This window comes from Nothobranchius furzeri, chromosome 9, assembly GCF_043380555.1.
Source record: "Nothobranchius furzeri strain GRZ-AD chromosome 9, NfurGRZ-RIMD1, whole genome shotgun sequence".
Taxonomy (NCBI): domain Eukaryota; kingdom Metazoa; phylum Chordata; class Actinopteri; order Cyprinodontiformes; family Nothobranchiidae; genus Nothobranchius; species Nothobranchius furzeri.
Window position 1 is genome coordinate 34253440 of NC_091749.1, and position 23884 is coordinate 34277323.

Here is a 23884-nt window from a genome sequence, read left to right on the forward strand (position 1 = left end):
TCAATGAAGTTTTATAAGTATTAGCCTGTTTAAGGTTTTAAAAGTGTGGAACACTGAAGAAAAAACATTTTTTAATGATTATTTCTGATTATAAATGGTCACTGAGTTTTTCATGCAGGCTAAACATGAAAAGAGTCTCCAACACCTATCTCCTGCATTAGCTTCTGATAGAAAATAGACCATGAAACGCTCTGATTTGAAAAGCCTGACAAATCCATGCCAAGTAGTCGCTTGGACTCACCCATCTAGTAGAAGCTAACCATTAGCATTAGCAACTCAACCACATGGCAGAAGCTCCTCCAGGCTTGTGTCATTTGTGGAGATTAAACATCAATGTTGCAAGTCAATGGTAGTCACGTTGCTGTTATCCAATCTGGAGAAAGACATCCAAATATCAGGAAACGGGTCTTAAAATCCTGCTGTCTGCTGCCACTTTCTGCTGCAGCAGACTTGTCTGTGCTGATCCAGGTGCTTCTGGGCTTTTTTGGTCACCAAGTACAACTTGCAAGGCATTCATTCCTACCAGTGACCACTCCAAATAAGGATTCCGGGGATTAACCGGTTTGACCATTAACCACGGTTTGAAACGCTGTAGTTCCCCTTTCGTAAAGACATCTCCAACACCACAAATACAAAAATAAAAGACATTAGTGGGCCAAAATGAATGTGAAACTGGATGGACGCATGCAGCAGAACCAGCAACAGCAACCACCAGGAGGTCTCTGTTTTCATCTAGAAAGCACTTAAGCTGCTAAAGTAGAAATTCAGGAAGATGTCTCTCACCCAGCTTCAGAGCTTGCAGAAAAAAAGTTGTGACACATCATCTCTGAGATCATTACTTGAATTAGCTCCTATATACATGAGACGTTTCTTGATCATTTCACACAACTGATTTTAAGGTCTCAATTTTGAGAAAATCGCATCAATTAAGGATGTCAAGAAAACCAACTAGCTTGGCATAACTGTTGACCCTCACCCGGTGCAGCACATTAGACAGTCTTCGGTTATGTTCCTGCAGGGTAGATCCCCAGATGATAACATCATCAACATAACAACGAACACCCTCCAGCATGTTTGCCATGGCACGATGAAAAATCTCAGATGCTGAAATGATGCCAAATGGCATCCTGAGGAATACAAATCGGTCAAAAGGTGTATTAAAAGTTTTGAACTTTTGTCATCCAGCTGTATTTGCCAGAACCCACCAAAAATTTTAATCATTGCAACCCTACTGCAGATTGGGGCTGGACGACATGGCCTAAGATCAATATCACGGTACATTGAGGATGTCACCTTTAACGATAAATTGACGATAACCACACATACACACAGAAACAAAAGTTGTCCACTAGGTGGGGCTGCATTGCGTTGAGTCAAGTTGTCACTTGACGAGTATGGTACAGCTTCTTAAAGGGACATGAATGTTGCAAACCTACACACATCTTTTAATTTTTTAATCAAATTTATTGACGTGGGAAAAACGATATCGGTTAGTCAGTAATTTCTATAATGCTACATTTTCGATTTATTGTCCAGCCCTACTGTAAATGTATTGATTAAACGAGTGTCCAACACTTTTACAGTAAATTATATCAGAGTAGATTTGGACAAAGTCCACTTATTTTATTTTATTTTTTTGCCTTAACCAATTGGAAACCACTCTTCCATATCTGTATGAAATGGGGAAAAGGGCTTTTTAAAACTGGAGCCACTGTCAGCAGCTGTTCTACTCAAAGTTCTGGGTCAGATCATATGCTGAATGTTTGCACTGCCTCAGTGGTAAAGCTTGCGTGTCTTAGAGATCATTCTAGTGAGCTGTCATGTTATGATGTTGACTTAGTCAGGGTGTTATTTTAAGCTTTTAAAATTTCTAAAGAAATTAATGCAGTTCCTTTAGCGAGTCTTTAGTATTGACCAACATTTGAGTCAGGGTTTAGGGTTTGTTATTTATTGTAATAAGCTCTGGAAACTGTATTTCATGGTTTCTAAAGTTGCGAAGCCTAAATGATAATTTGAATCTTGTTCTTCCTGTGAGTGTTAGCATTTATTGCTGATGGGATAGGGTTATGGTCCCAGCTGTCATCACTCACGGTGCAAACAAGCTGCTAATCTCTCTTTCTCTTAGCTACACAATGATGACATTGATTCCCACACACTGTCGACCACCCCATCTGCCACTATGCTCAATTAAATCGGAGTGAAGGGGCGAGAAAGACTGAAATATGAGAGGGGAAGGTGAAAGAGGCCAGGGATGAATTTTAGAAAATTGTATAGCTAATGAAAATTAAAATTTTTGTTACATACATTTGTCTCCATATAATTATGAAGAAAATATTCCTTACTGTTCCTCTGCCAAAGCATGAAAAGTTCCCAGGGGATTAGCTGTTGATCGTGACATTATTCAAGGTCCGTGCATGTTAAGGACAGATTTAGACACGACTCGATGAGATTGTGTATCACTGAGAAATGAAACAGGGGGGAGCTGTGAAGCAAGTTAACTACAGCCAGGCATTCCTAGCGTCAGCTGGGCCCATAAAACTTTAAACTCCACACTGAGACAATAGGCTATACATAAGTGGTTCTGCAGGCGCAGGTTTCATTTAATCAATATGTGCGGCTGTTGAGGAAGAACAAGTTACAGAGATGATTATTATAAAAATACTGTTCCCCTTTTATAAGATCTGACTTTATTTTTAAATGCGTAACAAAGCTTGTGCACCCTACTCTAGTTTAAATTCTACATTTTTGTGCAGTCACGTGGGCTTTTGTGGGCCTCAAAGAGTAGTTGACAAAGTGACAATGAACTGACATGTAGGCCTTTCTACACTTAATTACTAAGGAAAGATGCTTAAAAGCTTTTCTTATTCATGACCACCCTTGTTTAGAAACTTTACCCTCTCCAAAAACTAATAATTTTTACATATACCCCACTCACACAACAGCTTCTAAAGTAGTTTTTTAGTTTTTCTTTAGTAAATGTGTGTTTGATTATTTTTTAAAGAGGGAAAAAAAGAATGAGCAAAACAAACTCAATTTATTGCAAAGGGAGATAGATTAATATTCCATTGAGGCCTGAACAATAACAGATGGTAACAACAGAAAAGAAAAGTGGAGCAGTGGAGTTTCAAGAGAAACACTGACAGAGTGACAAATTGTGTGAAGTCCTCAGATTCTACTGTATCTGCTGTCTGTGTTTCTCTCACCATGGGGTCCTGTCTTTCAAAATAAGACCGGTGATTCTAAGAAGTGGCGTCCAGCACCCAGCAGGTCCCACGCAACAGGAAATTGGTGTGCATAAGATTCAAGGAGCCTACATAGTTTGAGTCTTGTCTAATTGTGCTTTCTTTCCTTTTCTTCATTATTCAGTTTTGTGTGAATACAAGATTGGAATTTAAAGGTGTGTGTGTGTGTGTGTGTGTGTGTGTGTGTGTGTGTGTGTGTGTGTGTGTGTGTGTGTGTGTTTTCTTGCTTTTTCTTTCCATCTTAAGAGGCTCATTACCCTATTCACTCTACAGACAGGCAGGTCTTCATTCAGTTTTAAAGTTCTTGTTTATTTCAGTTGAACTCTTGACTATCCTGCTCATTCTGATGGCCAATTGATGCTGCCAGCCCAAATGAAGCAATTATTTATTTATGCACAGAACAAAGGCACTGCTTGGTGCTGTTTTTTGGCAGACCATTCCCATCTGCATAGCTGCCACCACTGCTGATCCAGTCTTACAATGCTTGAAGGAGATTTAAAGAGATTTTTCATAGTTCAAATACCATTGCTATTTGACATAATAGATTTGAGATTACACCAGGGTCCTGATCAGGGCCTTCATTTATAAAGCTTGCTTATGCACAAAACAGGGTCTAAAAATGGTGTAGGTGACTTTCCACACAAAATTTGATTTGTAAAGAAAAACTTGACAGAAAAATGTGCCCAACTGTAGGGGAACTTTGGACCTGGAATATGTTAAGATATAACTTTCATACATCTTCAAATTACTAATTGGTGCATTAATTGTGTCACGCGCAACAGTTAATCTGTGAATCGAGCTTTTAATTAAAATGTGAATTAAACGTTGGCAGTGAAACCGGCAGAGGTTGACCTGTCGGAGTTTCTTTAAACAGTAGTTCTGACAGAACACAGTCTTGTTTAAGCAGGTATTTGGGCTGATATCTGTTTGATATTAACAATATTTCCTGACTAAAGCCGTTTTGAGGTAAATTGGTCTAATTTATTTTTTATTTTTATTTTTTGCTGAGTTTAAATGGGGGTTTAATAAATATTCTACTCTGTTTCATAAATGAAACCCCAAGGCATTTCTGTTTTAGTTTATATTTCTATTTGTTACTAGTATTAAAAAGCTTTTTGAACTTGTAAAACAGTTCAAGAAAACAAAGTTTAAGTCCCATTAGTCGTCACACACTGGTGAAGGTTTTTTTTTCTGCGTCTGACCCATCCCCCGGAGGACCGTTGGTGCCAAATAATTACCATTTGAGGTTAAAATGAAACAGTTGCTGAGAGTTTGTGGTTTTACCAATTCATCTGGCCTTCAGCTCTTTAGTGTTTAACTATGATACAAAACACAAATATAGGTTGTTCATGTCTTATGGTCGTAATCTGAACCCGTGACCTGGTCTCAAAGTGTGTACGTGGAAATGTGTGCAGCCAATTGGAGATGTTTAAACCTTAGTACTAATCCCAACTTCCACGAACATGCACAAACATACACACACACACACACACACACACACACACACACACACACACACACACACACACACACACACACACACTCCCAGTCATTGATCCCCTTCTCACGCAAAGCAACTCAACACAAGGCAGCTTTAACACTTTCAGCATACTGCTAATCAAAACTAGCACCAGCTCTAAAAGCTTTAGTGTTACTAATTGCATACTCATCAGGCTACATGCAGCTTTTAACTCTTAAAAATTGCTTCCATAAAATGCATATAGCTGGACAAATTAACCCCCATTACGGATTTAAAATCCATTTTCTCATTGTTTTTCCGCCTAATGCTATTCTCAAACTACACATTTTGATTAGCTAGACTGCAGTGACTTATTATTTTTGCATTGTTATTGACATAATAGACTAATTAATCTGTCAGGGATCATTTACAGTAGTATAGTAATCACACAAGAGAAAAATCCTTTAGACCAGATTTATCTAAACCTACTTTCCATCTACAGTTTCCAGGCAAGTGCCCACAACAATTAAACAATTCGCAATACATATTCAACCTTAGTGCATCTATACATGTTTTAAAAAGACAACTAATTAAAACCATTAGTAGAAATCCTTAAAAATAAAAAAAAAGTCCTTGGTTGATGGATGTTGGCATTGGTGATTCGCGAGAATGTTTTTACTTTTTAAGTTTCAAGAAAACTACAGATAAACAGACATTATCAGACTGTTTATAGACCCATTTTGTACTTTGATGTTTTTGAATGAAAAGGCTAATTGTGCGAAAGCGGAGCATCTTTTTGGAGCAACAATTTTTGTGAAACATGGACCTAGATGTTCAAATTGTTTTTCAGAACAAGGTGGAATGAATTTCTTTATTTGGGGTGGAGAAATGTTAGCAATTTGCTAAATGGTGTGTAAGTTTTAATTTGAAAGGTTATCAAAATGCAGTTATTTATTTTCTAAGGATATTATAATCATATTTAAGTGTGTGTGTGTGTGTGTGTTTTTTAATTTTTTTTGTCTTACACCTTTTAAAGCATGAATTTGGGAAGATCTGAATAGTTTGATTGTGGTCTCTTTGGCCTGGAACCAGTAGGATATCCAACACTTTATGTTAGAAATGATTTTAAAAATTGTAGATGCGTCCAGTGTAAGAATGTTCTGTATTTGATTGAGAGAAGGATATGTTATATTTCAGTGAATCCCATACTTTTTTACGTTTTTGAATACAAGAGTTTGATCTAGATGAACTCCTAAATATTTCGGTCACAGTTTTTAATTTTTAGCCTTTAACATAAATGTTTGACATTCTTTAGGTTTGTTAGTCTTTCGAAAGTACATACCAAGTAGTTTGGGGGTGTTTCTTATTAAACAGGAAGCTTTTTCAGTCAGTGGATAACTTAAACAGATAATTTAGAAGCAAGTTGAAGGATGTTCCTATCATGTACCTTAAGGGTAGCCAATCCTGGTCCTGGAGTGCCACTAGCCAGTATATTTTAGCTCCAGCACACCTAATTGAATGGCTGACTAACCTGTTCACCAAGTTATCAAGCTCTGCAGATTTAAATCAGGTGCGTTGGAACAGGGACAAACTAAAACATGCTGGATAATGGAACTCAAGAATCAGAATCCTACCCTCGATGTACATAATGGCATCATCTGCATAGAGGATAAAACAGAAGTAGCATAACAATGCATTCTATATCACATTGCTTTGTTTGTCTTTACGTGTTTAGGATACACGAGTTAGAGTTGTGAATTTTCCTCATTGGTTGGGGACATGCAACGTGTTGGTGTTAAAATGTGTAGGCGATTTGATTCACTTTTGGTTCTTCATCTTTATCATGTCATTTGACCTCATGTCTTACGCATCTTCGATTCTTTTATTCTCACTTTCATTGTGTTCCCATGTCACCTCTTGTGCAAGGCTGATAGCTATACTTTTTTGATTGTTCGCCCATTGTGAGCCCTTCAAAAATTTGAGTGGGTGAATGTTTGTCTGTTATCCTCAATGAGGCATGGCCATGAAAGAGTCTACACATCACCTGTTGCCATGGTAGTTAAACAGGCAGAGAAGGATAGGGAGGAATGGAGGGTGGAGGAAGGGAGTCAGCCAGGGGAGGGGAGGAAAATAATTGGATGATGTGTGGCATGTTCTTAGAAAAGCAAGATGTAGTGGAAAAGGGGCAATAATTGCCCAAAAATAGAATGGTAAAATGTGATGAACGACATTGTAGCCACAGCTGCCCTGGGGCACACTGACAGAAGCAAATAAAAATGTTATTCTGATAGTTTTGTGTTTTAGTTGGTGAAGATGAATTTGCCTGGCAAATGTGAAAGGTCATCCTCTCTCTTACAAGCTCTGATATTCATACTCCAGGAATATAATAATTATCAAACCTTATGAAGCTCTGGACCCGCACATACCCATTTAACATAAAGTATGGCGTAAGCTTGGAAAGATCACAACTCGGGGGTTTTTTGACCACTGATGTCTGGAAAAGCAGACATGGCTGCCTCATTAAAGATACAGTTTCATGTAATTTCAGGCTTTATTATAGACTATTGCATTAGTCTCCTCTCAGCATAGATAACAACATCAAGACATCCGATACCCGACTGGGGTAACATAATAGTCTTTTGACCTTTGCCTCCTTAACTACCCTAACCATGAGCTGTAGCCTCTGTTTTTATTTTACTTCAATTCTGTTTGGCAATTTTTATTTGTGTTCTTGTTGCAAGCAAAGGCAGGTAGATTGGTGGATAGATGGATGGATAGCTAATCTACATCTCTATCTGGTCGGTAGGATGGATTACTGCTTTTGACACATGGAGACTGTTACATTTTCATAGTATTTTTTTCTCCATCATAAAATCACTGAAAGAAGTGGGGGAAGTCAATAAATGCTAATGTTGGAAGGGCTAAAAGGAAAATAAGTGAAGGTGGACAAGTCTATGTCAGCGTAATTGCTCAGAGTAAATGGCAGGCAAAGAAAATAAGACATGAATACAAGAGAAAAAGATGGAAGGGGGGGAGGAGGGGAAGTGAGCGTGAAGGGGAATGCCATTAACGGCTTTGTGCGGTCCTCCCAACTGAACGATGGATAGACATGGATAAACGAACAAATGGATGAAAGGGGGAGAGAGTGTGAGAGAACGGTGCCCCTTCCTTAACTGTCCATTCAGAGATTAGGGAGGAGTGCATCAGAAAAAGTGCAGTTCATCAGTTTAAAGCCTACGCCTGGTCCTCTTCTAAGCATAAAGAAACTGGAGCATTGCCACAGTGTTTCTGTGTGTTTTGTGGTTTCAATTTCTTTATGAACACATTCATCATTGTAGGGCAGACAAAATGTTTTGGGAGTTTAAATTTGTGCAGTGAAGATGGCGAATAGACATAAGAAACTATGCTTAAAATGGAATAAATATGTGGGTGGTGCAAGTAGATAAAGATGGTGTAACCATTATATAACTGTGGGCTGTGATAATGCTCTTCACTTTCACTGTAGGAGAGAATATAATTTGGCTGTAATGCATTAGAGCAGGATGTTGATAATAGTCTGTCAGGAGGAGAAATGGATGGAGGAGAAGTAAACTTGTTTTATTGCTTTCATTTGAAAAGCAAATAAAAGGATTTAGTTCTCATATCCAGTGGTGACAGGATGTTACACGTTAGCTAGAGAACGAAAAGAGCCGATGTGCAGGCTGCAGGCTCTAAACTGCTGATTTGAGAATAAAACAGATAGCATGAGGTGTGTGTGTGCGTGCGTGCGTTTGGCAAGATTTAATAAGAAACTGTCTGATTTTTCTTCCGCTGTGCTTCCCCTCATTCATCTTAAAAAAATAGTGTTAATTATAATTGTGCTGAGAGCTGATTAGTCAGTAAATACTAGTTTCATTATAAACAAATCCACAGAACTACACCACAGACCTTTCCTGGTTTTTATTTTATTTTTTGACTATTGTTTTCAATCATAAAGCCACAAAAAGTCAATGAAACCTTCCAAAAACTCTGACGGCACACAGGAACGGCTTCAGAAGTTGCATTTGATAGATGGGAAAACCAGCACACACTGGGCAGGTTCTTCTAAAATTGTTGGATTGATGCCAGATTCTCTGGGAACTTTGACACAACAGCCCGTCACCTTGATGTGACCACAAAACAAAGCTGGTGACAGTTAGAGGAAGTGTGTGAGGCTCTCGCACACTAAGCACTCCTTCAAATCCATTTGACTCTCTAATCCACCGAGTAACAGCCACTCTTTTTTTCCTCAATTCCTCTCCAGGTTTCTGGGTTGTTATTTTTTTCCTTTCTTTTTTCTCCCACTCCTGCATTTGCCATAATCAGGCCTCTCCCTCTTCTCTCTCCATCCCATACACGTACAGCCGAGACACGGGAGATATTTAGACGTGCCCTGCCTTATTTTCCTGCTAAATTGTCACCAACAACAGTAGTTTCTGAACCTGAAATGGCATTTGAACTCTGAATTTAAAGGGATACTTTGCAACTTTTTCACATTTTTAAAGAGCAAGTAACGTCTAAATTAACTTTTTTTTGCTGATGAACTGTATAAATGAGTGTCTAATAGTGTTTTAAATGTGTGCATTCTTTATTTTAGCATTTTGGTGCATTTTCTTTAAAAATTAAAAATTCTGTCTAAAAACCACAGTAATGCGCCACCTTCAGCTGAAAACATAGAATTTGAGTCATTTTGAATAAATTTTAGCCAATGGCTAAAGAGTAAAGTACTACGTAAACCAGTAGAGTACTACGTAGCAGCTCCGTGCCAAAGTTATAAAAGCAACGAGCGTCTCGGCCACGCCCTGTGGCGAGTGGGAGTTGGATTTGCAAGCGAGTGTAGGAGGTCAGCGGTAGTTCAGCATTAGCATATAGCATTAGCATATCCTAGTCTTTAGCATATCTTTTAGTGTTATAAATACTTATTTAGTGTTAGCTTGGCTGTTGTATATTGTAGTTTAGTTAGTGTTTGGCTGTTAGTGTAATTGGGAAAGTATTTCGGGTTTAGTGTTCCATATCGTCTTAGTATCGGTGAGTAGGTGTAGTGTAGTATGGTTGCGGTGACTCTGTGGGCATTTTACCCGCGATTCTGCACGCCTCCGTTTGAAGAGGGAGGCTGCCCACCGTGGCTCTTCCGCGATTTAGATGCAGCCCATCGACTCTGCTCCCCCACCACGGCGGGCTCCAGTCTGAGGTGAGTCAGCTAAATAAACGTTTTAACATCTTCTAAAGACAATTCCCTACCTAAATGCAAAGTCTGAGAGACGTGGTTCACTTCCTTTAGCTAGTCAGTCGGCAATTCTGCAACAGTGTCTCTAACTAACGCTGCACTAGTTGACAGCATTACAGCGTGAAACCCAGCTTGTGACCCGGTTCTGTGAGGAATTCTGTTTAGGAGGTCGCATTTCAGGCTCTCCACATCATGTGTGACTGACTTTTACGTTATAACAACGATCACACACTAGGAATGTTATAAAGCGCCTATATAGGAGATTCTTTTGTATATTATCTGACTTTATAAACTCCCAACAACAATGTGCTTCTATTTTTTTTTTCAGGCTAAATCTACCCAAGACACTGGCTGTCAGACTGATTTAGCTGCAAGAATGCACTTGTCCAGGCTGACGTGAAACCTTCCCTGTAGCAAAGGTGAATTATTTTTAATAATCTTCTATGTAAACATTTTATTATTACCGTCTAGTTTTAATTTGTTTTACAGATTATTTTTACACGTGATTTTATGCTCTTTTAAACATTTATAAATGTGCTGCTTCTTTGTTTTTACATAGCCAGCCAGAATGGAGTTCACAGCCGCAGTGTGTCTGGTGACCCACAGGGACCATGATGAAAATTCATCTTCCAGAAGGTCCCAGAGCGTCCAGACCCCCTGAAAAGACCAAGATGTAAGGTGTCTGCTGTTGATTCCAGCTTCCACCTCAGTGACAGTGCAAGCTCAGTGAACTGTTCAAGGTAAAAAAAAAAAAAAATTAAAACATTTCAGAATTTTTAAGATATTAACAATTAAATAAGTATGTGATTACATCATGAAGGAGGCTACTGATTCTGCCCTGTGACACTTGGTGGTGACGTGTGAGCTGATTCTCCTGGAAAATAACTTTTATATTAAATATTTTGTTTTTGCTATCAAAAGTAAAGTAACTAATAACCTGCATTATTGCAGGACATTCAGCAAAATATGGACTACACCATGAGGCATGCACACATTAATATTCTATAAGAGCACATAAGGTGAGCAACACCACATATTGTACACTGTCCTGAATTTGTTTTCTTTCTGCATCTCATTAGCCTGGCTGATCACCTGATAACTCCTGTCATCTGGTTATGACAGCATGAGGATGTCCTCACACACCTGTAACCTATCAGATCATCTGGCAGAATAGAGAGAGAAGAGACAACACCACATCTCCTGTTCCTGGAAAGCCTTCAGCCATCCTTCGATGACTGAGAACCTCCATCAGCTCTGTCTCCTGTCTGCCTACAATTATTATAATAAATATTGTGTTTGACAAGTTTTTTGTGCTGCCAAATATCTCATTTAGATTCCAGTTTTGATATTTTAATGGATATTTATAAATTACATTGAATATCACATTTTTGTTGCATGTTTAACTAGCTCTATTGTAATTAATTAAACTAGCACCTCACTGTTAAAAGCTCGTTCTAATTTCAAGCATGTTTAAGTATTTATGGACATGAACAAAAACAGGAAATATATATATTGAGATTTATTTAATTAATATAACAAATAAGGGGGAAAGAGTCATCGAAAGGCACATTCTTCTGGAAGTTCCTGATCCTGAGGACACCAGCAGAGACCAGCTGCAGACACCAGAGGACCTAGAACCGAGAGAGCAGCTGTTATTAGTAAATAAATAAAGAAATCAGGGCAGTTTTAGTGGGCTGAACACATTACAGAATGATTTTCTCATGGGGTATTTTCATAACTTTATATGCAGCAGACTGTAACTTGAGCCCAGGGCTACCGGAGAGCTATCCAGCATGTTTCAGTGGATTTTCCTGCTTTAACAGGTTAGATTAGCTGTTAAGCAGCTCAGCTATTTGTTGCTGATTAAAACCAGGTGTGCTGAAGCAGATAAACCTCTAAAACATGCTGAATACTAGCTTTTTAGGGCCGTGGAGACAAACCCTGCAGCTAATCCAATGCTATGGCTAACGGCTACTTACCTTTCAGAGGTGATTCTGTTGGGTCGGTTCTGGGAGTTTCAGGCAACTCACAAGCTCAAAACAATAAGACTCAGGTCCGCTTGTCTCCTCCAAATAGACTTGGTCCCTTTCTTCTCGAGTGTCTGTGTAAGGAGGGGGAGAAACGTCCTCCACTTCTATCAACTGCTCAGAGTGAAGGGAGCTAGCTTCGTCTAGTTAGCCATCGTCTTCGTCACTGCCGCGGCTCCGCCCTCTCGGTCCTCCAGGCAACGCCTACTAATGTTGCATTTTTTAAAATTGATACGTGGGTGGAGAAGGACTCCGAGGCTCAATTGACCCGCTCTTTAAATAATTTTCTTGAGCCAGTTTGTGCTAAAACAACCCTTTACAGGGTTAATGAAATGTCTCCCTATGGCCGCTCCCAATATTCTACCCACAACTTAAGACTGGCAAACCGCTCTGTTAGGACTTAAAAGAGTTGAGCTGACATACCTGGTGCTGCAGTCTGTATCCAGTACATTTTAGATCATGACAGCTGATTTGATTAATTTAGTGATAAATCACTCCTGTAGACTCTAATGAAGGCTGAGGAGACATTTCAGCTGTTAGATGAAGGTGTTCAAAAGACGAACGCACAGCGAGGGATGGGTTTTGAATTTGGTTCCACAAACGGACACTAGGGGGTGCTAAAAGCAAGTAAAAACAGCCAAGTTCCCCTTTAACCAACTCACGAATCTGCACAGAAGTCAATCTTACATTTAACCAAAGTTAAGCAAACAAATCAATAAACTGACCAAGTATTAAATAAAAAGAAAAATCAGTGGACAGTAATGTTTTAGAGCATTTATTAAGCACATGTTTTTCTGGAACTTGAAAAAAATATTAAAATAAATACAACTTAAAATGTCAGAAATAAAATATACAACAAAAACTCTTGCATTCCTGCTTTTATCTGCTCTCTGACAGGAGAGATGAACAAGTAATGAAGAAAATTGGGTAAAAATAATATTAATTACCTGGAAAATATCAGACATATGGATATATATCAGATATATGGAGTATATTATATATGGAGCAATACTGGATCTGCTTTACTCTCATTGCGAGCAGAACAGCCGACTGAAGTTCGAAGTTGTAAACCTTTAAGTTTAAAATATGGAAAAAAAAGTATCAAAGAATTTGAGTTTTGTCACTAGGAAGGAATTTTACAAAAAAAGATCATAATTTTTCTGTATTTGTTTTCCACCTTTTTGAGTTGATGTACTCATTAAGTTTCTCTAAAAACTCATAAATGAAATTGGGTTAGACCAGCTACACTTGGGTTGTCGATGTAGAGGAAGAACATGCCAGCCTCGTTAAAAACTGTCTGCTCAGCTTCCAGCATAACAGCTGTAATACGACTTCTTGTTTGCCTGAAGTGTAATTGCTTGCATTACATGACTGCTAATCACATGCCTTTTACTTTGGCATTTCATTCTTCTTTTTTTTGTTTATTTTTTACTCAAAGCTTTCTCCTCCTCCCGTCTCTCTCCCTCCCACTGAGCCTCTATGGAGAGAAGGACTGAAGAAAGAGAAACTTAATCCTTCCACTGAGTCAGAGGTGGACCAGTCAGGGGCCTTTCTCTTTACCTTTTCACAAAGGAAAAAAAATGCTGGTTCTTTTTTCCCGTACTGAATCCTCACAGTTGGTTTCATATCATTCACATGCAACATTGAGCCGAACGGCATTTGATGCATTTGCCTTTATAGAGATATTTCGCTAGAGTGGACCCATGTTTAGTTACTTAGAAGAGGAGATTTGACTTACATGTTCTTTACAACCACTGAGCTGCAGTGAAAATGATATTAAATCTAAATGTTCAGACCATGATCATGAACGACCCAAAACAAATGATCTTACCTGTGAAGTGCAGCGAGATGTTTTATACTGTAGGGAAATATCTTAAAAACTAAAGGAAGAACGAAGGATAATTTCCCCAGTGCCCTTGAATCCTCCTGTTCCAGCTTCCATTTTAATTCCTACATTTTCCATGTTTCATTGTCCTTAACCCTCCAGGAAGGTTTGGAGTCTTTTCCTTTTTTTGCCCCTTTTGTGCTTGTCCATCACAACTGACATGCATAATAACAGGCAATTCACTTGAGTTATTTTCTATAGAAACATGATTGCCAAACCATGTTTTTCCTTTCGGGGTGGCACAGTCAGGCCACTTAATATCAATATTCTCTTTGTGCTGAGAGATGGGGGCCAATTGCCCTGAATGTCAGAATAATTGCACACAGCTAACCGCACACATGCATTTATTTTAGAAGGCACGCAAACGTTGCTTCATCACACACTGAGAAACACAATAAGTAGGACACACTCGCAATACGCGAATGATGACGCATGTAAAAGAAGACTCACGTGCAAGCAGATTGGGCAGAATGAGGGCACATAAAATGGACGCCTCTAACAAATTCATTGTAGAGATCGACTAAGGTGACTTTAAGAAAGCTTCTATTCTTCTAGCTAGGGAGGCACTCATTCAGAAAGCGGCTACCACTCACAGTTGTGGCCTTAGGGTTGAAGCAGAAATATGAGTTGGACGGGTGGGCAGACGGGAACAAAGACTGATGCTCATATCTGAATTTAAGGCTGAGGACAAGGGAACACATTCAAATTAGTTGCTATTCATTGGATGTATACATTTGTTTCCTCTCTAGGCTTGTTACTGCTGGGTTTAACATACACTGAAAAATGGAAAAATATTATGTGAGGTGCAATGAAAAGAGTAAAACATTAAAAAATGTTTATATTTTTCATGCTTCACCACCTTTTTTGGATCATTATGACCAGTAGTTAGTGACATTTCATGACTCAACTGTGTCACAAAGACAGAATGGTGTGAGTGTATTCTTTTATCCAAACGTATGAAGATGTGCAGTTTCATTAAAGATGTAGAACACCGAACAAACGTTTTTTAATTAGTATTTCTAATTGTCATTTTTCATGCTGGCTGAACAGGAGAATAGTCTCCCATACCAATCTCCTGCATTATAGCTTCTGATAGAAAATACAGTGAAACTCTACGATTAGAAAACCCTGACAGATCTCACACAGTCACTTAACATTCATGGACTCTTCCATCTTGACTCACAACGAGGAAGGCTGTTGTTGGTTTAGTGTTCAGGAAACAGCAGAGAACGTCTCAGCTGGTAGAAGACCGTTCCATCAAACCATCAACTATAAACCAAAAGCTTATAACAGGTTTTATTGGTTATATAGGGAGGTATTAGCTTAGTACTTCTCAATGTGTTATGCTTGTTTCAGAACCCAAAATCACCCTGTAATTTTTATGAATGGTGAGAGAAGCACTAGCACACCCTTTCTTTAGTCTAACTACAGGGACTTGGAAGTCATGATGTGTTATGTTATTCCAGCTAGGCTACACCTAAAGCTAATGTGTTTTTGTGTGCAAACTGCCCGATCAGACCTTGCAACAAAGAGGGCTGTAAAGTGGTTGAATAATTTTTAAAAAGTTAAATAAATCTGTGCACGTAATTATTTAGATTTTTGTGCAAGAGTCAAATCTGTGTCACACACTCATGCACCGCTGCATCTGTTTACTGGTGGAGCTTCCCCCCATCTGTGGAACTAGAGCACAGCGATTGAGAAACGATCAAAATACACTTAGAACCTATGAATTCATACTGGCATGCACATGACACGCACACATATCTACTGATGCATGAAGATTTGCACAAATGAACCGATGCAGTCTGTAAGCACACACACAGGCTTTTGTGATAATCGATTGAATTAAGTGCTGCATTTTGTGTCACATGCACACACATTTCAAATGACCATAAACACAAAGTCCAGTGATGTGTGCAGTCAAGCTGCATGTTTGCTTCTTTGCTCCAGAGACTTTTAATTTCTGTCATCTTTGATTTTCTTTCATTTTTAGTTTTTAAAATCTGTTTTCAGTGGTCAACCTTTTATGCTCAAATCGCACATTGTTAAAAAAATCATTGCAGACCATAAAATAAATGTTAAAGCAGTAATCCTTTCAGAATTAATGTATTCATTTATTGCTGTATGAATTTGTGTTTCAGCACCTCACAAAGCTGTCACCAAAATGACGTCTTTGTTCTGGGACTTCAGTGGCACCAGAGAATCAATAAATCACAATTTTCCAATTATCTTGGAGATTGTAACCAGTACCTTTAAAACCCATGTCTTATTTTCTGACATTTATTTTCCACTAAAGGGACCATATATAATGTTTGGAATATAAATATCTCCGTGCAGCTTGTTTGTACCCTCAGAGCTCACCGTCTCCTACTCCCAAGCAGTGTTTGGTAAAATGACCACAGCTATGTATAATTCAGAAGCTTCTAAACATTGATGCCAAGTGAAGAGGCGGTGTAAGTTGCAGCAGATGGTCAGAGTACATTCATCGTTCCTCTTTGATGGCTTTGTTAAGGTTGGACGTGAGTCTTCTGCCAGGTGCTGCTGATAATTTGAGTAAATTATTTTTTGTATATGAGAGAATTTGTGCTCATTCTTCCATGAATGGTGGTAATGACAATGTTTTGACATTGTTGTACAAATTTTCTACACTTCACTGTTTTCAGAGCTTTTTTTAGTTCCAAACGAATAATCTGATTTGTTCTCTTGTTTCCTCCCAAAGCCATTTCATCCAATGGTCAACCTCGTGTGCAGCGCTGACTTGAGGATGTTCCTGTGTGCCCTGTATGCTCCGGTGTGCACAGAATATGGCCGCTTGTCCATGCCGTGTCGGTCCATCTGTCAGCGTGCCAAGGGGGAGTGCCACAAACTCATGGAGGTATTTGGAGTAGCGTGGCCAGACGACATGGAGTGTAGCAGGTATGAATCGAAAACATTTTACATCATTCAGGTTCTAAAAACATGTCCTTTTAAGTCTGAACTTTTCTTTGGTTCATTTTTAAAGTTCAGTTCACCAGGCATGCCTAGCTTGTTACACGTGTCCAATTTGTGTCTTGACTTGTTGTATTCAGTGCAGAATGATGGGTGCTTTTGTGGTTTTCAGTGAAGAATAAGCAACAGTGTGTGCTGAGTGGTGTCTAATGAAGAAACTTTTACTCCTTAAAAATATCTTCAAGATCAACTAAAACATACATACATTGACTAGGAAAAGTAAAACAAAGTAACTTTTGCTACTTTTTTGCACATTTTTTTGTTATAATGAATTTTATACAACTGCTGTAAAGACTTGTCATATTGTCATATTGTATAGAAATATGGGGTTCAACTTTTAAAACACATATAAATGAAATAAAAACTATACAAAAGAAAACTGTTCGAGTTATAAACAGGAGCAATTATTATGCTCATACTGATCTGTTGTTTTTAAAATCACAGATTATGAAAATAGAAGATCTATATTATTATAAAATAATGCAATTTATGTTTTGAGCAAAATTAATGTTTCTGCCAGAAAATATACAAATGCTTTTTGAAAAGAGGGAAAGTAAATATGATTTAAGAGGTGTATGCATGTTTGTTGTACAAAAAGCTAAAAAGGGTATAAAAAGGAGATGTACTGTATCTCTGTAATGGGAGTAAAATTTTGGAATGAGGCTAAAATATCATTTAAATTAGCAACTTCACTTTCAGTTTTTAAAATACTTATCAGTAAAAATATTTTTGAAGAGTGTTAATTTGATGTTGGTGGATGGGTTTGTGTTTTTGATTTTTTTCTTTTTGGTTATTGGCACATTGAGGGAAATTGATTTGTAAGTAGGTTAGGCGATTCTATAAGCTTTTGCTTCTGCCTAAACCTGTTCAGTTATGAGATACTGAATAGATACTATAGACAAATATATGAATATATATGTTTGTGGAGGAATGGAAATATATGTATCTAGTTGTATGATATGTTACTGTTTACATTAATTATTTTTATGATGACTGAATAGAATTGATAATCCATTCAATCTAGACCAATATTTGTAGAAGCAAACGGACGGTCTAGCAATGCTCTATTGAAAGCTTGTAGTCCCAGCTAGTATTGTGGCTGGCCAATCAGTGTGTTTATTTAGAAAAATTATGTATTATTAGTATTTTTTTATTATGTTTTATGTAGTTCTTCCACGATGTAACGGCGGACTTCCCATTCACTACAATCTGTAGTAGTCCAATCACAGTGCTGTCGGTTTGGTGGGCCAGTCACAGCACTCTGTTGGTGGTCAGGATGTTATTGATAAAACAAAGATGGGGACGGCCCCGGCATCCACATTGGACTATTTCCACAGGAGTGATTCATCACTACATTAAACAAATCAGCTGTATTCATGATCTAAAACATGCAGGAAATGTACTGGAACCAGATTGCTGCGCCAGTGATGTAAGCTCAATTTTCTAAACCCCAACAGAGCAGCCCGCCAGTCTTAAGTTGCAAGTTAAATATTCTGGCCACAAGGGGTGATATGGGCTGGGCGGCCTTTCATTAACCCTGTAAAGCTGGGCTAATATCAATTCCGGGCCTGGAAGGCCGGTATCCAGCAGGGTTTAATGGGTTCTCTGCTCCAACATACTTGATTCAGTGGTTGAATCACCTGTGCTCATCAGGCTCTGCTGAAGCCTGCTAGTTACCTGCTGATTGAAATCAGGTGAGTTGAAACAGGGTTAAAACTAGAACATGTTGGATACCGGCCCTCCAGGCCTGGAATGGAATACCCCTGCTGTAAAGGGTCATTTTAGCTCGTACTGGCTCAAGAAAATGATTTAAAAATATTAAAAAGTTGCAAAGTATCCCTTTAAGTTTCACAACACATGTGAGTGAGCGCGTCTGTGGGGAAAGTTACATAAAAGATGCATCAGGTAGAACATCAAATGTGGATAAGGAAGAAAAACAAGTGATCCGAAGCACTCTGAGGATTATATTTTTTATTATTAAGCTTAATAAAAAATATAATCCTCAGAGTGCCTCGGATCACCTGTTTTTCTTCCTCATCCACATTAAGTATCTCTTTAAGTTTATTTAGCAATAGGGTGTATTTGCATCTTCTTTCATGGAGTATGGCAGACTGCCTCGTTGACTGACATCTGTAGCTGTGAGTATGTAATGTTTGTTATCCAACAGCATGTGGAGACGGTGTAAAATACAATTGTAGACCGTGGCCAGACTATGCATTCACCATTTAGGGCGACAGTAGCCCCGTAATTGGAAGGTTGCAGGTTCGAGCCCCACTCAGTCTGTTGCTGTCATTGTGTCCTTGGGCAAGACACTTAACCCCCTTGCCTGCTGATGGTGGTCTGAGGGAACGGTGGCGCCTGAGTATGGCAGACTCGCCTCTGCCAGTGTGCCCCAGGGCTGCGAGTGTGTGTGTGATTGGGTGAATGACTGATTGTGTTGTAAAGCGCCTTGGGGGGTTCTGGGACTCCAGAAGGTGCTATATCAAATACAGGCCATTTATCATTCATATAAACGATGGCTTGCCAGGCTACCAGGGAAGCTGGATAGAATGAAATCTTTGGCAGATTTGATATTAAATGTATCCATTATTCATCACCTAAAGGTTTTTATTTTCTTCTTTCTCTAATATATTATCATCCAGATGACATTTCTCTACTGCTCACCCTTTAAAAATGAGTGAATTTAAACATCTATAAAATTACAATTATGAGGAAAATCTTACAAATGTTGATGCTGTTAGTCCGAATATTGACGTATGTTGTTGTATGAAAAAGTTGATGTGATTAGATAAAAAGCAAAGTATTAGTCATTTACAGCAGATTAAGCTACGTAAGCTGACAAAGTTCTTATCTTCCAGGTTCCCAGATTGTAACAAACCCTATCCTCGTGCAGAAGACCTTCTAACAAGTTCTGAACCCACTGACCAGTCATCCAAGACCGTCCAGAGGGATTACGGTTTCTGGTGCCCCCGAGAGCTCAAGGTTGACCCAGATCTGGGTTATACTTTCATGGGAAAGAAGGACTGTTCTGCTCCATGTCCCTCAATGTTCTTCAGCCAGCAGGAGCTGGCCTTCACCCGATACTTCATCGGAGTCATCTCCATTGTTTGTCTGTCTTCAACACTGTTCACCTTTCTGACCTTCCTCATTGATGTCACAAGGTCTGACTGGCTGCGATCCACTTACTCTGTTTTCTGATGCTTTTTAATTTAAAACAATGTTCAAACTTCATGAAGTATATGGATTTAAAGATGTAAAATGCATTTGAGAGGAACCTTGAAAATAAATCAGTCTTGTGTTTCCACAGGTTCCGATATCCAGAACGGCCAATCATCTTCTATGCTGTTTGTTATGTCATGGTGTCGCTGGTCTTTTTCCTGGGCTTCCTTCTGGAGGACAGAGTAGCATGCAATGCAGTCAGCCCTTCTCAGTTCAGAGCTTCGACCATCACACAGGGTTCTCACAACAAGGTGAGATGTTCAATCACCCCCTACCTTTCTGCTATGTACTCAAATCCTAAAAGATCATCTTCTCCATTCACGTGGTTGATTAAACAGACGTTCTTTCCAATGTTCTCTCTCAGGTGTGCACACTCTTCTTCATGGTGCTGTATTTCTTTACCATGGCTGGCAGCGTTTGGTGGGTCATTCTGACGATCACTTGGTTCCTGGCTGCGGTGCCTAAATGGGGCAGTGAGGCCATTGAGAAGAAAGCCCTCCTCTTCCACGCGGTTGCCTGGGGTCTACCAGGGGCTCTGACTGTCACCCTGATGGCCTTGAATAAAATTGAGGGAGATGGGATCAGCGGAGTGTGTTTCATAGGCCTGTATGACATTGATGCCCTGCGGTGGTTTGTCCTGGCACCGCTCTGCTTCAACGTGGCGGTGAGTAGAGATGGAGATGAAACGAGTGGGAAGGTGTGATGGACAACAGGTTGTTGAACAGAGAATAAACAACTTACTCTTTGGTTCATGGTTATTCTGTCATCAGTTTACTTGTATCCTGAACTCATTCTTCATTTCTTCAGGTCGGCATCTCCCTGCTTTTAGTGGGAATTGTTGCTCTGAATCGTGTACGCATGGAGATTCCTCTGGAGAAGGAAAACCAGGCCAAACTGGTCAAGTTCATGATTCGAATGGGAGTGTTCTCTGTGCTCTACCTCATTCCACTGTTGACTGTGATTGGTTGCTACATCTATGAACACACCTACCGGAAAATCTGGGAAACAACATGGATGGAGGAAAACTGTCGGAGTTATCATATTCCCTGCCCATTCAAGGTAAAACGGAACCTTTACTCAGTTTAACACACCAACAAACAAACAAAGTCATCCTTACCTCAAAACTCTATTGTAAACCTCAAGTTTATGCGATGATTCTCTCTCTGAGCTACAGCTGTTCAAATTTCAGTGTCCTTCTCTCCTTGATGACATCACACCATGGCCCCAGCTTTAAGGCAGTGTACTAACAGATGTTCTTGAATGTAGTCATTAGTTGTAGCAGCAGCACGGGCCAGCATTATTCTGCAGTTAACATTACTTTCACCAACGTCTATATATTACTGATGTTGGGGTGGGTTGCAGATTTAAGAAGGTTTGTCTTTTGAGTTAAAACAACTCCTAAATCATTTTCTTGAGCAAGTATGTGCTAAAATGACTGTTTACATGGCTGTTGAAATGTCACTCAGACCCCCCACGGCCCTTTGTGGCCAGAATATTCCACTTGCTTCAGAGTTGCTGGTCCACTCTGCTTCTAGCACGTTTTATGCATGTTTTAGATCATGAACACAGCTGATTTGTTTAATTTAGTGATGAATCACTCCTGTAGACCGTAAGGAAGGCTGGGGAGACATGTCAGTTTTTAGATTAAGGTGTTAAAAAGTCAAACACGCAGTGAGGAAACAGGTTTTGCTTTTGATTTTACAAACGGACACTAGGGGGTGCTAAAAGCAAGCCAAAATTAGTTTAAATATTGAAGTGCCAACTCTTGGTGGATAGATAAGAGATGAGATCCTATCAGATAAAAGTGGGTTTATGTTTAAGATGTTGGAGCCTTACTGGTGCACTGCAGACTGTAGGTCATTTTATCAGCTGGTGTTTATCGGTCTGTCTCGTTGCAGGAGCTTAAATATGTTGGTGAAACTGACAGTTGTTTGTATCACCAATAGTTTCCAACTAAGCTGATCCATCACTAAAGAGTGTATGAGTAACCAGGTTAATGGATGTGTGAGATGTGTGGATCATTAGCTCATCTAATGCAGCTCTCCACTCTGACTCTACAAAAACAACAGTCTTGGTTGCCTCTGGGCTTCCCTGTCTTCTTGTCCTTCACTTTTTTGACCAATTTCACACACTTGTACCTCCCATCTCCTCCCTTCCTCAGTCGGTGTCTCTTTCTCAGGGCTTGCTCTGTCATGCTCTGCTGCTGTTTCTCTATGAAGCCTTTGTAGCCGTCTTGAAGAGCTGCGGGAGTTTTATACAGTCTGCTGCTAAATTAATAATAAAAGTAATGAGCATGACTCCTTTCTGCTTGATAAGTCATGAATAAGCATCACACACAAAGCATCGGTTTCTGCTTTAGTTTTGTATTACATCAGTGTGATTCTAGGCCAGCATATGACAGGCTGTATGAGCGTGCGGAGGCAGGTGCAACCACTTATGTTACTTGTCAGCATATGAGTTCATGTCTCTGTGTGTGACCTGCTTTACGTGCCGTTTAGGCTTTAAAACTTCATTATTGCTCTGTCATTTGATCTTTTCCCTTGGATGTTTCCGTACCGATGACTGCGTGTGTAGCAGAGGGTCCAGCTTAATGTTTATTTACAAAATCAGAATTTTCTCAGGTCTTTGGTACGTTATCCGGACTCCTACGAGTGTACTTACTTTTTATTAATGATGAAATGTTTCTTTTTAAGATCTTGCTCATTTTCTGATTGTTTTTCTAACGTTTGCAGTAGCGTTGGAGAAAAGTTCTGCATGTGAACTCTTGTTTTTATCAAAACTGACATAAAATACTGCCCTCTAGTGGAAGATGAAAAAAGGGAGCTGCAGGTTATTTTTCTTTTTAGGATTTATCGTCATCATTTTGCCATTGAAGCAATACTCTACTAGACTAAGTTACATTATTACTATAAAGTTTTTTTGTTGTTGTCCTCTTTAGGTTGAGAGGACCAGCAAACCACTTATGGTTTTGTTCCTAATCAAATATGTGATGATGCTGGTGGTGGGGATCCCGTCGGTGTTCTGGGTGGGCAGTAAGAAGACCTGTTTTGAATGGGCCAGCTTTCTCCATGGACGCAGGCGTAAAGAGTATGTAGACACGGTCTCCATTTTAGTACCTGATGGTTTAACCTTTTAGAAAAAGTTAATTCTGTGAATCCATATTTAGTTTTTTTAACCAAATGAGGAAATTTTTTACACCTTGAATGTAAATGTGAGCATTTAAATAGCAAATTTTTGCTCCCTCATTAACCTGTAGGGTTTTTAATAACTGCTTTTGTCTCTGCAGCAGTGGAGTGAACGAGTCCAGACAGGTGCTGCAAGAGCAGCCAGACTTTGCCCAGTCTCTGCTACGTGAGCCAAACACCCCCGTCATTAGGAAGTCCAGAGGGACGTCTACTCAGGTCAGAATCCGCGCTAAACATTAGTATGAGATGTCCATGTGGCTTCAAATACCATCCTTGAAACTTAGGCTTAGGGCACGGTCGGCACGTTTTAGTTGTTTCCCTGCTGCAACACACCTGATTTCATCAGTAGGTGATTAAGAGGCTTCTGAACAGCAGAAACTACAAAAACATGCTGGATAGTGGCTGTTCGTTATTGGTTTTAACGACATTTTATAGACATGTAGGTCTAAAGCACTGTGTACTTTCTCACCCCTCTGTAGGGCACCTCTACACATGCCTCCTCCACCCACTTGGCAGCTCTAGATGACCTTGAAGAACCGGTCAGGACCCACAGACATCCTGCATCATCCAGAAGCAAACCCAGCTACCATGGCAGCCTGCGCCGCACTCGAGACAACCGGTAGAGCTAAAAGCC

At 39.4% G+C, this 23884-nt stretch overlaps 1 protein-coding gene across 3 annotated transcripts in view; it reads left to right on the top strand.

Annotated features, from left to right (window-relative positions):
• The window catches only part of fzd3b (frizzled class receptor 3b), a 29959-nt gene that overhangs the window by 3424 nt on the left and 2651 nt on the right, over nucleotides 1-23884 (top strand). Inside the window, exons 2-9 of one of the 3 annotated variants that reach the window (XM_015952781.3) lie at nucleotides 16578-16774; nucleotides 19705-20007; nucleotides 20154-20316; nucleotides 20430-20729; nucleotides 20873-21124; nucleotides 23004-23152; nucleotides 23352-23466; nucleotides 23730-23869. In XM_015952781.3, the coding sequence (XP_015808267.3) occupies nucleotides 16578-16774; nucleotides 19705-20007; nucleotides 20154-20316; nucleotides 20430-20729; nucleotides 20873-21124; nucleotides 23004-23152; nucleotides 23352-23466; nucleotides 23730-23869 (1619 nt within the window). Of the gene's footprint in view, nucleotides 1-16577; nucleotides 16775-19704; nucleotides 20008-20153; nucleotides 20317-20429; nucleotides 20730-20872; nucleotides 21125-23003; nucleotides 23153-23351; nucleotides 23467-23729; nucleotides 23874-23884 lie in introns of those variants that run through there. The other 2 variants (XM_015952782.3, XM_070554801.1) reach the window with 2 other exon arrangements.